This window comes from Moschus berezovskii, chromosome X (genome assembly GCF_049115385.1).
Source record: "Moschus berezovskii isolate FMDL1 chromosome X, NW_MosBer_1.0, whole genome shotgun sequence".
Lineage (NCBI taxonomy): Eukaryota > Metazoa > Chordata > Mammalia > Artiodactyla > Moschidae > Moschus > Moschus berezovskii.
In genome coordinates, this window is record NC_142488.1 from 12,754,549 (window position 1) to 12,772,206 (window position 17,658).

A 17,658-nucleotide genomic window follows, 5' to 3' on the forward strand; every position below is an offset into this window, starting at 1 on the left:
TGGCCCATTTACTTTCCATCTTCCTGGTTTTGTTGCTGTCTCTCACCTACAGTTGTTCTCTTGTCCTTTTTGGCTTTGTATATTTTTTTGACTTTTCTTTTGATGGGAGTGAAGGTCACACATGTTTGACCTGCCCTGTTCAATTATACCAGGGGGAAGGTATTCAATCTTTATGAACTTGGTTTATTGATCTATAAAGCACAGGTGATAGCGTCTGAGTTGCAGGTGACTTCAAGGTGCTCTGCGCCAGGTACCTAGTAGACACTCAGGGAACAGCGGCGGCTGATGTTATTGTAGTCATAGCATTTGTTATTTGAGCAAGCAAGACAGTGGCAGTAGGTAGGGAGTGAACTGGACACATTTCTTGTGTGGGTGAAGTGGGTAAGACAGAAGAAAGAGATTTTGAAAATGGGGAAAATAGGTTGGTTTTTAGATCTGTTGAATTTGAACTTCCATCTGAATACATCAGATGACTGTATTATAAAAGGGGTTGGAATTCTTATCTGGCGCCCAAGGGGCAGAAGGGTGGAGATGGACTTTGGGAATCACTAGGTGTTATATCCCAGGAAGATATGGTTTGGGAAGAGGTAAAGGCATCATTGACACAACAGACATGAGTGAGCAAACTCTGGGAGAGAGGGAAGGACAGGGAAGCCTGGCAGGCTGCGGTCCTTGGGTCGCAGAGTTGGACGTGACTTAGTGACTGAACGACAGCAAGGGCATCAACCTGGTGCTATATATGCTCTAAGAGCGTGCTGGAAAAGGGAGCCATTTGGGTTGCAGAAAGCTAATGGGTGAGGGCCAGAGAGGCAGGGTAGCTTTATGGACGATGAAGTAGGAAGCAGTTTCAAGGTCATTGCCAGGCCGTTAGCCCTAACGGAGACAGTACTGGTGACTGAGTCCTGGCTAAGACTTGAAGGTCCCACTGATGCCTCTAGTTAGAGGTGTGGTATTTGCAAGACCCTTTCTCATTGGGCCTCCATTGTCTTACGTGTTTAAAAACAAAATGCCCTCAGAAGGGTGCTCCTCTGAGATTTGATGTCAGGTAATACATTCAGACAAATTGTTCCATCTTAGAATTCACTATCTACTGGGTGGGCCTCTGGTGAAGACACTGGTTAACCATGAGGGTGTGTTTGTAGAAGTGTACACAGGGAAGTCCTCAGAGGGGCACTTTTTTCTTCAATCGCTTTCAGGCTGCGTGCGCCTTAGGGGTTTTAGATGAGAACTGAGGAGAAGCCCTTAGATTGGCCTTTGGGAAGTCTCCCATGACTTCTGCTGACGCTCGGGAGGATAAAGCGGTTGAGAAGCTCCATTCAGTGAGCAGGTGCAAAGTTGATCAGGCACAGAGCGAAATGTGTCATGATGGCGGAGTAAGTCTGGGCTCGGGAAGGTTTTTGTAAGCCAAGTCAGCTTCGGTACCTTGGTGGGGACAAACTGCAGTATCAGCGATGGAGACATGTGATGAAGTGAACTTGCCATAAGGCTCCCTGCAGCGCTCTGACGTTTCTTCTCATTTTGACCTGGTGACGGTTTCCCAGCAGAATGGGAGTCTCTAATCTAGTTCAGTCCTATATGCCGGATATACAGCTGTTCTCTTGAAATAGACCTTCTTGGGAAATTCCACCCCTCTTACTTAATTTCTCTAACAGCCAAGAAGTTCTACCTTGCTGTGGCCTCATGCCTTGTGGGCAGTGTTGCTATACTGACTCTTCCCTGAGCTTACATAGAAGTTTCTCCAGCCCTCACCCCTTTCTGCTTCAAATTAAAGATAGCAAGCAGGTTGCTTATCTAACTTGAAGAGATGAGTCAGAACCAGGGTTCCCTGAAGTTACAGCAGATCATCACAGATCATGTTCAGTTTGTGTTTTGTTGCTCTTAATATATTTTTCTAACATGCACATTCACATTCATTTCTTTCACAACGCAGTCTTCTTCCTGAAATACCCTGCTCTACTTCCTAGTGTAGTATTCCTATTTTGTGACTTTTATTCATTTCTTTGCATTTTAATTATGTCCCCCAAAGTGCAGCCTTATCCTATCCCCACTCTTTTCTGTCAAGCATTTCAAGTGCCTTTTTCAGGTGTCTTCATTACAGGTAAATTTATGCTTTTCCTTTTGAGGACTTCATTAAATAAAAGGAAGAACAAAATGTTTTCCTCACAGGATTAACAGTTTCCTGTGAATAAGTCTCTTGATTGAACTGTCACAGTTCATGGTCCAAGTATAATATTAATGAAGTCTTATGGGTAAGGGAGAGAACCTCGAAACAGTAATGGCAAGTAAAGGTAAAAGTCTTGAGGGTCTTATGAACTACACAAATTAATCACACGAAATATACAAATGTTGCAGACGCGTATTGATCGTTTCTTTTTTAAAAAATATTTTTAATTGATCATTTCTTGAGGTGTATACTCCATTAAGAATCTGATGAAACCTTTTTGACTCTTTCCAGAGGAAGGCTCAAGCACAGTTCTATCCATTCACTCACCCTTGTCTCACCTATGATTCTGGAAGGTGCATTTTCCCCCTGAAGCTCTTGCATGGACTCTCAGTTAAGCACACTCCATATCTGTACTTTCCAATGCAGTTCTCATGTAGCAACTTAAATGCAACCAAATTGAAATGAGATTAACACTTCAATTCCTCAGTTGGACCAGCCACATTTCAAGTGCTCAGTAGCCGCATGTGGTTTGTGACTACTATATTGGATGTAAGAACATTTCCTTCATCACAGAAAGTTGTGTTGGAGCACACTGCTCTCTACTTTCAGGATAATTTAAGAAAATTGAGTTCCTTAACCAAATCTATTTTTTTCTCCTCTCTTCTCCTTACCCACTCACTCCACCACTGTTAATGATTAATTAGTATATCTAACTACAAAGGTGCCTTGTGTTAAGCAAAACTGAGAGTTTATATTTCTTAACAGTTCAGTTAGATGCCTATCTTCATAAAAGAGCACTCACAGAACGACTTCTTTAAGTAGGATGAGCTGCTTTGACTTCGTGATATAGCATGGTTTGACTTGTAGTTTTTTCCTTCTCTAGCTATCTCTGAGGCTCTGAGGCAATGCTCAGTGGTCACCTAGATAACGTGTTTTCATCTGGCAAGTTGTGCCTCCCAAGTTGGTCTGTGCCTGTGCTATTTGCTTAATTCGTTTTGTTATGCTCCAGTTCTTGCTGTAGAGATAGTGCCCATTATTATACTTAATGACTTCCTTAACAGGCCTTGTTCAGCAAGACAACCAGGAAGACTGGAAATAAAAGAGTGGAGCTAAGAGGCTGTTAAGCAAGACACACCTGTATTAAGAGATAAGGAAATAAATACAGCTTAGGTGAAAATAGAAACGATGGAGGGATTAACCATGCTTTTGTGGCCTTGGTTAGTTTCTTTGAGCCTCAGTTTCTCAATCTGTGATATGAAATAAAGTGGCGTGCCTCGAACTGGGACATTTAAGAGTGAGTGCAAAAGAAACATGTGATTTTGAAAAGAAGAAGAAGAAAAAGATCTGTTCCTAAATTTAAATCAGGAGTGATAAATTCAGTTTAAATTTTTGGAAATGAGAGTTAGTCAAGGGGTTTCAGATGTGAAAACCTGAAAATTTGAGGAAGCCATTTATAAACCTAGCATCCCTTCGGCAGCTTGTTAATAGGAATGTGGGTCTTTGGCGTTTCCTGTTGCATCCCAGAGTACTTATTTTAAAGTGGTTTCCTCATTTGAGTTTCAAGTAAGAATTTTTTTTTGTCCTTTCCCACGTATTTTAATAGACCTCAGAAACAGAATGGGGGAAGAACTGATTGAATAGAGAAACAAAAACTGTAAGTACGGAAAGTACAAATAGAAAAAGAAGAATAGAATAGCAGGAATGAAGGAGGTAGTTTACTCATTGTTCTCAATTTAGCATTCACTTGGTACCTCAGCATGTGGAAAGCTTTGTACTAGATGTTGCAAACCCAAAAAAGGACCAGTGAACAGGTGGCATTAGGTGTTGTGTGTCCCTACCAGGGAGTTGACAGTGTACTTAGGAAACTATCAGTGAATGAGAGCTGTAATAGAAGTGGAATGATTATGAAAATGAAGAGAAAGATTAGGTTGTGAGGGACGTGGCAAAAGTGGGCCTTTAGATAACTAGGACTTTCATAGCTGTCCAGATGTGGGGAGGGAACTCCTAGTGCAAGATAAGGGCCTGAGCAAAGGCTGGACAGTAAATGCCTGATAGGTTTGGGGGTGGTGACCTGTAGGGTTATAATTGGATATGTGAGGTTGGAGAGCTCTTTGAATGCCGTGCTCAAAATCCTATATAATAGAAGTAATAAAGAAATGGGTTTTGTTATGTGTAAGAATGGAGGCAGTTAGGTCCATGACCAATAAAAAGGGTCTATCTTTAATCCATGCAAACGTTTCTGTTTGATATATATATTCTCCATGCTTGGATCTGACTCCCCCTTGGTTTATTGTAATAATCAGCTTTGGAAGCCAGCATGGAGATAGAGACCAGAGAAAAGGCTCCTAATGATACACTATCTGTAAACAATTGATAGTGCAGGATAAAAGTGCACGATTGAAAAGTTGGAAAATAGTGTTATAAAAAGGAAAGGGCTGGCATTCAATGCTTTCTTTTTATCTTTAGTTTTGAGGTATCTGTTGAAAACATAGTTCATTTTCTTTCCTGCCAGTAACCTACTTAACCAGCTTCCCGTCCAGATTAGTGTGCACCATATTTAACATTTAACTGCTGCCAGCACATGATCTTGTCATCTTAATGGAGTATTTATTGTGTGTGTAACTGGCTTATTGAAATGGATACTGCCGAAGGGACAAGGAGATCATTTGTGGCACGTATAAATCTAATTTTAGGGTCTTATTGCTAATTCTCAGGCCGAGAGAGTGTGTGTGTGTCAATAAAAATATGTCTAGATTATTTAGTTATAATTCACATACAATAAAGCTCACCTTTTTAATGTGTACAGTTCAGTTGTGTTTAGTATAGACACTAAATCATGCAATCATCACCACTAATTCTGGAGTATTTTTGTCATTACCTTCTCCGCACACATACACACAAAAAAGAAACCTGTACCCATTAGCAGTCACTCCCCATTCCCTGGAACACAAATTTACTTTCTGTCTCTGTGGATTTGTCTATTTTGAACATTTCATATAAATGGTATAATATATGGCCTTTTGTGTGTGGCTTCCTTAAATTATCATCCATGTAGTTGCATGTATCAGAACTTCATTCTTTTCTGTGACTGATTGATCTTCCATTGTATGGAGAGGCCACATTTTTATTAGTTATTCATCAGTTGATGCACATTGTGCTGTTTCCATGTGTTGGCTATTCTGATTAATACTATGCTGTTCATGTACAAGTTTTTGTGTGGATGTGTTTTTATTTCTTTTGAGTACATACCTAGGAGAGTACTGCAGTCCATGGGGTCAAAAGAGTCGGACACGACGGCAACTGAACTGAACTGATGGTAACTCTGTGTTTACCTTTCCGGGGAACCGCAGGTTGTTTTCCTTATCATTGCACCATTTTGCCTTCCCAACAGCAGTGTATGACAGGTCTAGTTTTCTCACATCTTCAGCAACACTTGTTATGGTTTGCCTTTTGGGTGTGAAGTGGTATCTCATTATAGTTTTCCTTTGCATTTCATTAGTGGCTTTTTGCCCATTTTTAAGTTGCTTTTTAAATTATTATTTTAAATTATTATTTTCAGAGTTCCTGGATGCAGGTCCTTTTCTGGTATATGATTTGCAAATATTTTCCCCCATCCTGTGGACTGTCTTTTCACTTTCTTGATAGTCCCCTTGAAGCACAAAAGCTTTAGATTGTGATGAAGTTCATTTGACCTATTTTGTCTTGTGTTGCTTGTGTTTTGGGTTTCATGTTGAGTTATTTTTAATATAATCTGAGTTATGGAAAAATTTAGGAAGCCGTTGTCCTTAAGGTCTGGTGGATAGCAGTATTTGAAGAAAATTTAAAAGAAAATTATTTCTATTTCAATTACAGCAGTCAAGCTAGGCTTTAATGAAAATGAAGTTTTAAAAAATGCTTCTGAGTTTGCCAACCCCTGCCCAAATTGCAGATTCAAGAGCAAAATAAGTGTTGTTGCTTTAAAAGAATACTTTTGATATTTGAAAAAGCAGTATGAGTGTGAAATCAAGTCAGGACTTTAAAGATTTGGTGTTGATTGTTCGAGATTTTCTTGCAGACTTTCATGTTAACCTGTGAACTTTTTACGTGGTGTCATCACGGTGTACACATTCTTTGGGTTTATTACTTAAAGCATTTCTACAGACCCGTGTCTCCAGTCTTCTCAAGGGCTGCAGAGCATCCCCAATTATGCATTTAGGTCATTTCCATTTGCCCCACTGGGAACATTTTTGCAAATTTTTTCCCCCTTGCTTTTTTTTGAGGGCGAGTAGTTTTAGAATGGTATGGGGATGTATTTTTGGTGTAGAGTCTAGAAAATGGACGGCTCAGGGGAAAATCTGGGCATTTTTATCATGGTATAAGACATTTCCCTTAACTGAATCTTTTTCGAGATCTTGCCTCTTTACAAACGTGAAGTTGCCCTGGGAGGCATGCAGGAGCGTGGGGGCAGGGTTTCTGGGGAGCTGAGGTCTAGCCGCCTGGGCAAGGGTGAGCAGGAGGAGGGGTTTGGGGTGAGTAGCTTACTGCAGTCTCTAGTAGGAGGCCAGCCACCCCAGAGCCTGCTGACACCGTCGGTAGTTGGAGAGGGATGGTGAGTGAGCCATCGCCGCTCTGCCCCAGGCCTCCCTTCCGCCCTCCCCACAGCCTGCTCTTGTGATCGCAGAAAGCTACTTTTCTGGACCCCGCATCTGCTCAGGAATGCAGGTAGGCTCACTCCGAGGGCGCTGGCAGAAATCCTTTGGTGGCCTGCCCCTGAAGTCCCGTGGCCGCACAGCTTGTTCCTCGCTCCACCCTCCCATGGTCCCCCCCACCGCCGGCTCTAGGTGCTCTGCCCACCCTGGGCTCTCTCTGGCCACGTGGGTGCCTTCGCACCTCGGTCCCGCTTCCTGGTTCCAGTCATACCCCACCCCAGTTCCTTCCTCCTCCAGCTGGAGCTGTGCAGTGGTCAGAGCCACCTGTCCGGGTCAGAGGCCCCTGGGGTGGACACTTGCACCCCTTTCCTAGCTGTGTGACTACCAGCAAGGAATGTCACCTCTCTGAATCAGAGTCCTCATCCCTAGGGCAGCTGGTGGTGAGTGGATGCAGAGATGCAAAGTCAGTGGCCTGAAGGGCTCTCATTGTGAGGGTGGTGGTGGTTTTGTCCTTAACTCCCAAATGTCAAGATTTTGAAGGGTATCATGTTTTTCATTGATTGAATTTATAAGTTGAAGGCTGATTCATGTAAGTCCTGCAGAAATGCCCTTTGTTTTTAAAAAAGGGAGGGAGAGGAGTTTGGAACTGTAGGTTTAGACGGAAAGAGGTTAGTGCTTTAGCACAGCCTAGTTGGCCCAGGAAACCTCCACACTGAATTTGGTTTGTGGGACTAGGCTCCTTTGGCTTCCTAATGGTGGCCTGCATTGCCCTCTCATTTGTTCTGCATGTGACTCTTCCAGAAATTTGGCTGAAGAAATGGCCATAAAAGAAATCTGTCTGGTTTCCATGAAACTATCAGTAAAGGCTTCTTCATGTGTTTGTTCCGCAGAAGCTGTCTGCACTCCTGTCATGAGCCTGGCACAGTGGTGAGCCGCTTTCCCTGGTGTCCGTGTCTCAGTGAATCTTTCCTCAGCCCTCTGGTAGGTCCTGCTGTTGCCAGAGTCCCCAGACTGCAGGGTGTCTAAGAGCTTGGCCACAGGTATGGGCTCTTGGCCTTTGGCACAGGGAGCCAGTTCTCCTTTCTACCAGTGGCTTCTGTTAACTCACAAAGTTTCTCCTCTGCTCTGGCTACCCAGAAAGAAGCTTCAGGATATTCTTTGCGGCCTTAGCCCAAATTTTCCTGTGTCACATTGGGTGCCTCTCCCTTGAGTGGTCCTTCTTTTATCCTTGTTAGTATTGTTCAGTTGCTCAGCCGACTTTGCGACCCTGTGGGCTGGAGCACGCAGGTTTCCCTGTCCTTCACTGTCTCCCGGAGATTGCTCAAACTCATGTCCATTGATGATGCCTTGATTTTATTCTCTGGAATATGATTATTCTAAATCACTCAAAATTTGGGCAGAATTTGAACAATGAATGAACTGTTTTACATTTCATCTTAACCAGATTTTATATTTGTCTGAATGGGATACTTAGAAAAGTAGGGTGGATGGGGACATGTGAAAAACTTCTTAAAAAAAAAACAATAGTTAAAGTGTAGTATTTGATGCTAGGGCTACTTTTAGGCTGAGAAAGGTCATGGACAGCTTGCAGGTGCAGTTTTCCTTTTTATTTTTTAATTGAAGGATAATTGCTTTGCAGAATTATGTTGTTTTTCTGTCAAACCTCAACATGAAACAGTCATAAACTAAGAATCTAGCTACTAATATAAGTCACACATTTCTTTTACTTTTAATTCTTGTGTTTACTCTTAAAATTATGAAAACAGATTGAATGTATATTGCTAAGGTGAGCTTTCAAAATTTTTCTTTACAGAAAATGATGATGTTTGAACTGAACAATTAAGGTAAGATTTATGGCCTGTGTGTTATGCTTTTCTTATTTAGATTTCTTTATAGTGTTTAGCTGATTGCTAAAGTCATATTTTAGCTTGGATGAAGATTATTGCCTTTGGGCAATCCTAAACTGAAGTATGAAAGTGAAAGTGAAGTTGCTCAGTCGTGTCTGACTCTTTGCGACCCAATGGTCTGTAGCCTACCAGGCTCCTCAGTCCATGGGATTTTCCAGGCAAGAATACTTGAGTGGAATGCCATTTCCTTCTCCAGGGGATCTTCCCGACCCAGGGATTGAACCCGGGTCTCCCGCATTGCAGGCAGACGCTTTACCCTCTGAGCCACCAGGGAAGCCCCAAACTGAAGTATAAAAGGCTTCATATTACATTTTAAGGTAAGTCTTAAAAAGAACATAGCAGGATACTTTATTCATTCAGCTTATACTAAAAAGGCTTCAAAGGATTTTTCTGTTTTTAGAGAAGAAAAAGGGAAAAATTTTAATGTTCATAAGCTAATTATGTTAATGATAGATTGCATCAAGCTAACTTTTGTTAGATGTCATCGGGAAATAAGATAGTTTGTATAATGATCTTTATCATATGTGTGTCTGTATTCAGTGCTGCAGCTAGACTGAGAGAGTTGTGTATGTCTATATTAGTTTGAGCAAATGCCAACATACTCCCAAATAGGATATCTGGGAGGCCCCAAATTATATATGGGAAGTGTAAAAAATGTACCTATTTCCTGGTGTGTGAGTCTGCTGCTGCTACTGCTAAGTCACTTCAATCGTGTCCGACTCTGTGCGACCCCATAAACGGCAGCCCACCAGGCTCCCCCGTCCTTGAGATTCTCCAGGCAAGAACACTGGAGTGGGTTGCCATTTCCTTCTCCAATGCAAGAAAGTGAGTAAAAGTGAAGTCGCTCAGTCATGTCCGACTCTTAGCGACCCCATGGACTGCAGCCTACCAGGCTCCTCCATCCGTGGGATTTTCCAGGCATGTGAGTCTAGCATACCCCAAATCCCACATTATTATGCAAGAAGAAAAGAACTATCAAAGTATCTTGATAAAAGTTATGATTACAAATCTCAAGGAATTTCTAAGACTTCATTCGGTAGATATGTAACCTCTCATTTGGGTGGAGGTCGTTAGATTGCACAGTCTGATTTATAATGTGATGTAAAGACACTAACAAGTTGATGCTGTGCAGTGGAAGTTTGTGTCTAGCAAGACAGTTGAAGACTTTAACTAGAGTCCTGGGGTAAATGATAGACTAGAATTGAGCACGTCTTTTACACCCTTACAACACAACACGAAACGTCCGTGTTTATGTATCTTGAAAACCCTGGGAAAGGAACAGTCCTCGAATGAGGGCTCCTGGGGGAAGTTTACAGTGATAGGGTTGACAGCGTTCTGAGGGCCAACAGTTAACTTAGGTTCAGTGGGTGGGGTCGCCAGCAGGGGGAGCAGCATGGGCCAGGGTCAAGGTGAGTATGTGGGCTGAGCCCCTGGATCTGAATTTCACTTCCACTTGACAGTGCATTTCTGAATGGCTGATGCCGAGAATGGGGAACAGGACCAGGTATCTTGCCTTAGAAGTTGGACTTAGACCTGAGTCTGGAAGACCACTAAAGAATGTTAAGGAGGGGGCATTAGCAGATGCTTCTCCATTAGCTCAGCGGTAAAGAATCTGTCTGGAACCCGCCTGAAATGCAGGAGTGGAAGGAGACGCGGGTTTGATCTCTGGGCTGGAAAGATCCCCTGGAGGAGGAAATGGCAACCCATGCCTGGAGAATCCCATGGACAGAGGAGCCTGGTGGGATATGGTCCTTGGGGTTGCAAACAGTTGAACAGGACTGAGTGACTAGTACTTTCACATTCCCTATGTAAGAATAGTTGGTGTGCATTTTTGGTTTTGCTACTCTCTTTTTCTGGGTTGAAGTCATGTAAGCAAGATTCCAAAGAATTCAACAAAGGAACCGATTTAGTGCACTGTTACTGTGTCAGGAAATGAAGGGGTTTGAGATAGTTTCAGTTTCCTTTCTGACAGTAATTTAGCCTGGGCAGTGGGCAGAGCCATGTGCTAAGGTTGGAAAGTCTCCAGGTAGTATGCTCCCTGATTGCCTTGCCAATATAAACTGTATAGTAGTAATTAATGTAGTAAGTAATTTCAGAGAGCCAACAAGAGGGGCAAGTTGCCACATGTTTGTAAGAATAGTGTGGCATGTAGTAGGAGATGAATTCTTGCTGGTTATGGGAAGTGTTCAATTATGTTATACTTGGTCATGCTTATGTATGCCAGGAGATTGCCAGATAATGTTTGTTTACTGCAGTGCTTTATTTTTTCTTTTGGGTGACGTGGCTCAGCATGTGGAATCTTATTAGATCCCCAACCAGGGATCAAACCTGGGCCCCTTGCAGTGAAAACATGGAGTCTTAACCACTGGACCGCCAGGGAGGTCCCTTTTGCAGTGAATCATCCTAGTCAATATAACAATTATTGTTCATGCCTTTACTCCCTTCCCATTGAGGGATTCACATTATCTACTTTCATGTGAAAGTTAATTGCCATTTTTGCTGTAGGGCTGTGCTATCCAGTACAGCTGTTTGCTCTTTAAATGTGACTATTCAAATTAGTTAAGACTATATAAAATTTAAAATTCATTTTCTTTCTCCCACCAGGCACAAGTTCAGTGCCCAATAGCCACGTGTGGCTAGTGGCTGTCATATCAGAGAGTCCACATGGAGGATGTCTCCTTTGTTGCAGAAAGTACTATTAGATGGTACTACTATAAAGATTGCTTTTACAAATTTTAATATCTTAAAAGCCATTTTGTACTGAAATATTTACAGACTAAATGCTGTAATTTGATTCAGAATAATTTGGGAGAAGGGAAAACAGGACACTATGGAGGAAACAGGATTTGCTATAAGTTGATAATTGGCAAAACTAGGTTTAGGGTCTGTGCAGGATCATTATATTATTCTCATTATTCCGAAATTGTGTATGTTTTGACATTTTCCATAATAAAAGAGTTAAAATAGAAGCCTTAAATAGGAACAGCACTCCCACCAGGCTGTAAATGGGTGTCTAAATCTCCATATGCCACCCCACCCGACCCTTACCCTCCTCACTTCCCCAGGCTGGTGCAAAGGGCAGTCTAGTCCTTCCCCAGGGATTCCCCTTAAAGCATGAGCACCATACCACGTTTGGTTTAAGGTTCATTGCACTCCCCCTCGAAATACAAGTAACAAACAGCCCAGGCTCGCATTTGTTCAGGAGTGTTGGAGCTGCCCAAATGAATTTTGTGGGTAGAATGTGCTAGGTTACTATATTATGATAAAAATTCCATTGGTGCTGACATTAATGTTAGCCAGTGCAAAAAAGTGTCCCCAGTGAAGAGAACAGAGTCCTTTACTCAAGTGGTTGGCTTTGGTCTGTTCACAGCCAGATCAGTGAACTCTGTCTCTTGTTCCCTGCTTGCCAGCTCCTATGGTGATAGTGTTGGGAGAGAGACAGAGGGGATTTTCTAGAAGCCCCCTGGCCTGAGAGGACAGCCATCAGTGACCACGGTCACCATGCCACCAGAGGACGGTTTGCAGTTGCTCTAGAAATGTGCCCACTTCGGTCTCCTGCTGCCTCTCTAACAAATGGTGGCAGGGCTTGTTGTGAGCTGAGAGAACGGTTTGGGGGTTAGACTTGGCTTTGAGTGCCAGCCTCAGTCAAGGGTGACCAGAGGAAGGGGAAGAACGAGCCCTCAGCAGTGGTCGTCGGGAGTGACGCAGATGGTGCCTGGCGCGGGGTGCAGAGCTCAGTAGGTGACATCTCTTGCTGTCACGTATTCCCTGTGTTTTCTTTCCCTTAGCACTGATGTTCAGAGAGGCACGTGAAACTAGGTACAGGTTTAAAGGAATGTAATGGTACTCTTCTGTTTTACAGGGTTCCACAGTCAGAGATCTTGAGATTAATAATGGCAGGAAAATCATCACTTTTCAAAGTCATTCTGCTTGGAGATGGTGGTGTTGGGAAGAGTTCTCTAATGAACAGATACGTGACTAATAAGTTTGATGCCCAGCTCTTCCATACAATAGGTGTGGAGTTTTTAAATAAAGATTTGGAGGTGGATGGACACTTTGTCACCATGCAGATCTGGGACACAGCCGGTCAAGAACGCTTCAGAAGCCTGAGGACGCCGTTCTACAGAGGTTCTGACTGTTGCCTGCTTACCTTTAGTGTCGATGATTCTCAGAGCTTCCAGAACTTGAGTAACTGGAAGAAAGAATTCATATATTACGCAGATGTGAAAGAGCCCGAAAGCTTTCCTTTTGTGATTCTGGGCAACAAGGTTGACATCAGCGAGCGGCAGGTGTCTGCAGAAGAAGCCCAAGCCTGGTGCCGGGACAACGGCGACTATCCCTATTTTGAAACGAGCGCGAAAGATGCCACGAATGTCGCAGCAGCCTTTGAGGAAGCAGTTCGAAGAGTGCTCGCTACCGAGGATAGGTCGGATCCCTTGATTCAGACAGACACAGTCCGTCTGCACCGAAAGCCCAAGCCCAGCTCGTCTTGCTGTGGAAGTTAGAGAGGTAGCCAGTGCAACCTAACCAGCTCACCTACATGCGCAGATCGGCACTGGGCAGAGAAGAGGATAAGCATGTGCAGCGATGCATCACATACTCAAAAATTCAACTAACCGTATTGCTGCCTCGTTGGTGGGAGAAGCGACACATCCCCTCACGGGAGAATCCATTTACTCAGTAATGGCACCTTACACGTACCCATTGTAACGGTTGTCTAATAATGTTTAATTTAAATATGTTACAGAGCTAATAAATGAAATGACCAAGACTTTATAATTAAAACACTTGAGTATTCTAGAAGTTACTGTCTTTTCCCTGGGAATATGGAGAACTACTTTTTCTATGTGTATATTTTTATGTAATTAGCATTCTGTTCCTGGTTCAGGGAAAGCATGTCCTAAAGCAATAATGTTAGATATTAAAGATTAAAATTGAATGCATTTGCACTGTGATTATTTGATTTGATTACTACTTCTTTCTCCTTATGTTCATTTTTTCACTCTGCATATCAGAATTGATCTCACTAGTAATCACTTGTCATTTGTGTGCCACACGTGAGCCACACCCCCTTCAACACAGAAGCCAGCTTTTATCACTTTTGGAGGAAATCCTACTTCTGGCTGGTACTTTGTGTGAGGGTAAACGAAGACCTCTTTATTTGGGCATGTATTTATCCAGTGTCACTGAACTGTGTGGTGATTTGGTCGCAAGGAGACCTTTTGTCAACTCTGCTTCAATGACCAGACTTATTGATAAAGCAAATCATGGTCTTTTGTGGGTGCTGCGCCCTTCATTCTGATCCTGCCCTTCAGAGGCTGCACCCTTCATGCTGAACCAGCCCTGCAGAGGCTGTGCCCTTCATGCTGATCCTGTCCTGCAGAGGCACACTGATGCCTGGACTGCATGTGAGTGAGGACAGCAACCAGGGCTGTAGAGCAGTGGGTGATCAAGGGACATGCTTTTTGGGGGGTGGTCCTGTGGCAGGGGAGTATGTTTTGGAACAGCTAGCTTGAGATACTTCTCTCCCTGGCCCCATAGCTTGGGAACCACTGACAAAGAATATCATTACAGTAAGCTAAGATTTTGAAAGTCTTTAACTTCCTAACATAGCAGACAGTTTGGCTGTAAGCAAAACATTTTCACATTTTAAATTTGGGGAGATTAAATCTCTTTATGTTCTCAGGTTGATGGAGAGCTCTAGTTTTTATTATTTATAATCAATTCTGCTTCTCCAAACTAATCCTCCACTCAAAAAATAGGCATCCACTGTTAAGAAATTAGTGTATATTATATATTGCCTTTCTTTTTTCCTCTAGGAGACTTGCTCTGTTATTTTAAACCAAGCGTGCCCATTGCTCTGTGACGTGCCCTTTTCGCTTCATCTGTCTGGATGTGTTTCCATTATAGTAGACCCACCTCATTTCTTTGCTGCGTGGATGTCTCACAGTCAAGCCGTTCTTAACTGCTAGCTAGCTGCCAGTAGGATATTAACATTTCCTATACCTTGGGCACCAACGGATATTAGGAGTACATTTTTTGTTGTTTATTATTTGAATAGATGATAGAGTCACATGGTTGAAAAGTAGAAGGCATAAGGAACCAGTGTCTCCATTTCCTGCCTGTGCAGTCAAGCATGTATCAGTCTCTTGGCTATCAATGTAGATTTTTAGTGCATAAGGAAAGCATATTGTGTTTGCCAGGGCTGCCATAACATGTGGACTGGGTGGTTTAAACAATGGGGATTTCTTTTCTTACAGTTCTGGAGGCTAGAAGTCCACAATCAAGGTGTTGACAGGTTTAGTTTTTCCAGAGTCCTCGCATCATGGCTTGTAGAGGACCTTTCCTCTGCATACAACTCTTTCCCTACCTCCCCAACCCCATCTCTGTGTCCAGATTTCTTCCTCTTAGAATACTACTAGTGAGATTGGATTTCCCTGTATTATACAGTAGGACCTTGTTTATTTTACATATAAGGAGCTTATTTTAACTTGAATTACCTTTTAAAAGGCCCCGTCTCCAAATATAGTCATATTCTGAGGGACTGGGGGCTAGGCTTGTTGAATATGAATTTTGGGAGGGGCACAGTTCAGCCCCTTACACACAACGTGTGTGTAGGTATTTACAAAATATATAATTTTGATACTTGTATAGATTTAACTAATAGCTTAGTGATTTTCCCAAACTTTGAAGCATCTTTTCAGTAACCTTTTTCCAGTTGAAGATTAGTTGGCATTTCAGAGGTCTAGAGCTGGGCAGCAAAAAGTTTTGCTCAAAGGACCATATTTTCATGTGTCTAAAGACAGGCTTATGGAAGGGGGAGTAATCTAGCTTCACAGTGTGACTCAAAAGACCTGGTGAACAGAGGCTCCCTGAGCAAAGCCAGTAACTGAAATAGGACAAGAAGGGGAGGAACGAGACCTAACTGAGGAGCTCTGGCCGCCACAGCAACAACTCATGATGGAAGAGCTCTTCATGCTGCAGCAAAAGGTAGCTGAAAAGCTGATTCTTTTAAGAAAAGTAAAAGGCACTCGGATTGGTGTTGCACAAAGATGAGAAACGGAGAAAGTGATGTTGAGGAGCAAAGCAGCCGACTGCAGTGGCAGGATGGGTGCAAGCAGTTGCAGAGCCCCAAGGGAGCAGGCAGGAGGAGCGAACTGGGGCATGCTGTCCCTGTCTGGACCAGGGACCCCAGGGTTACAGGTCTGATGGGAGCTTTTGTGCTGTCTTTGGATATAAAGCCTTTGAGACAGGGCAAGGTTAAGGAAAAGGCAAACTACTAAACTTGGGAGGACGGACAGATGTACATTTGACAGTTGATGTAGCAGTTACAGTGTGCTGCATGGAAGATGGCAAAGTGCATATTTGTTCGTGAATACTTAACTGTTTTTGTCTCCTTCTTCCCTCTTGGGAAAAACTCCCCCCCCCCCACAGTTGAAGTTAAAATATCGAAGATGGTCCACATGTTAAAACCTGGCGTGTCATGTTTCTGTGAAACCTTGTATAAGCTTTCACAGTGCCAGCAGCTTGGGGTGGTGGGGCAGGGAAGCAGTAGGTAGGAAGAAGGCTCGATGTAGTCCGTGGATTCTGAGAAATTACCACCGCGGACTGTCAACCAGGAAGTGCTGTCCTGACCATAGAGGGAATGGATGTGGGTGTAGCAGGGCGGAGGAGAGACCCATGGTCCCTACTTAACGTGGAGAACGTGGGCACCACTGAAGCATCTTACGTAGTGAAAGAGGAGTGAAGCGGGCTTGTGCATTTTATTTGGATCACTGGGAGTGCTAGTGTAGATGTCAGGCTTAACGCTGACTTGTGTGTGCTCGGTGGGCGTGAAGCCCAGGGTGCTACTGATATCCCCCAATTCGTCTTTTGTTCCAGAACTTTTAAGTGACAGCACTTAGCTCTTTCTTGCAAGCTCACTAGCCTTTTTTTTGCTTTCTTCTGTTTTCCTAATGACCAGTCCCTGATATTCCCCTTACAAGAGTCGGTTCCATCCTTTCAGCTGTCCTATTTCAGCAGGATTTCCCAGCACAGCCCATCTCTGAGATCCTGCCCACTCCTATGCCCATCACTGGAACTGCCTTCACGCTCTGACAGAGGCAGGCATATGTGAAATCCGATCCTTAGCCACAGAGATCTGCTCCCACAGGGCCTGTGTTCTCATTCCCATCTCACTGTCAAGAGTGCTGACAAGGCTGTTTGCAGGGAACTGTTGTCCTGTGGATGAGCAGGGATGGGAACCATCTCCACTCTACAACTTCCTGTTGAAACACCACACGGCTCAGCTCCTGACTGGGACATTGCCTCCCCTCTGCCTTATATGCTCCTGGAGGGTTCAGTTCAGTTCAGTCGCTCAGTTGTGTCCGACTCTTTGCGACCCCATGAATGGCAGCACACCAGGCCTCCCTGTCCATCACTAACTCCTGGAGTTTACCCAAACTCATGTCCATCGAGTCAGTGATGCCATCCAGCCATCTCATCCTCCGTCGTCCCCTTCTCCTCCTGCCCTCAATCCCTCCCAGCATCAGGGTCTTTTTCAATGAGTCAACTCTTCGCATGGGTGGCCAAAGTATTGGAGTTTCAGTTTTAGCATCAGTCCTTCCAATGAACACCCAGGACTGATCTTTAGGATGGACTGATTGGATCTCCTTGCAGTCCAGCGGACTCTCAAGAGCACCACAGTTCAAAAGCATCAATTCTTCGGCGCTCAGCTTTCTTCACAGTCCAACTCTCACATCCGTACATGACCACTGGAAAAACCATAGCCTTAACTAGACGGACCTTTGTTGGCAAAGTAATGTCTCTGCTTCTTAACATGCTATCTAGGTTGGTCATAACTTTCCTTCCAAGGAGTAAGCGTCTTTTAATTTCATGACTGCAATCACCATCTTCAGTGATTTCGGAGCCCAAAAAAATAAAGTCTGACACTGTTTCCACTGTTTCCCCATCTATTTAT

At 43.5% G+C, this 17,658-nt stretch overlaps 1 protein-coding gene across 19 annotated transcripts in view; it reads left to right on the plus strand.

The window, feature by feature from the left end:
• Positions 1-13,642, plus strand: part of RAB9A (RAB9A, member RAS oncogene family) — a 34,278-nt gene extending 20,636 nt beyond the window's left edge. For 2 of the 19 annotated variants that reach the window (XM_088833622.1, XM_055438743.2), the window contains exons 2-5: positions 7,683-7,773; positions 8,606-8,636; positions 8,896-9,016; positions 12,562-13,642. In XM_088833622.1, coding sequence (XP_088689748.1) covers positions 12,593-13,204 — 612 coding nt within the window. In that variant the 5' untranslated portion in view covers positions 7,683-7,773; positions 8,606-8,636; positions 8,896-9,016; positions 12,562-12,592 and the 3' untranslated portion in view covers positions 13,205-13,642. Of the gene's footprint in view, positions 1-6,781; positions 6,866-7,682; positions 7,774-7,811; positions 7,833-8,605; positions 8,637-8,823; positions 9,017-12,561 lie in introns of those variants that run through there. The other 17 variants (XM_088833624.1, XM_055438744.1, XR_016036827.1 and 14 more) reach the window with 16 other exon arrangements.
• Positions 13,643-17,658: the final 4,016 nt, after the last annotated feature.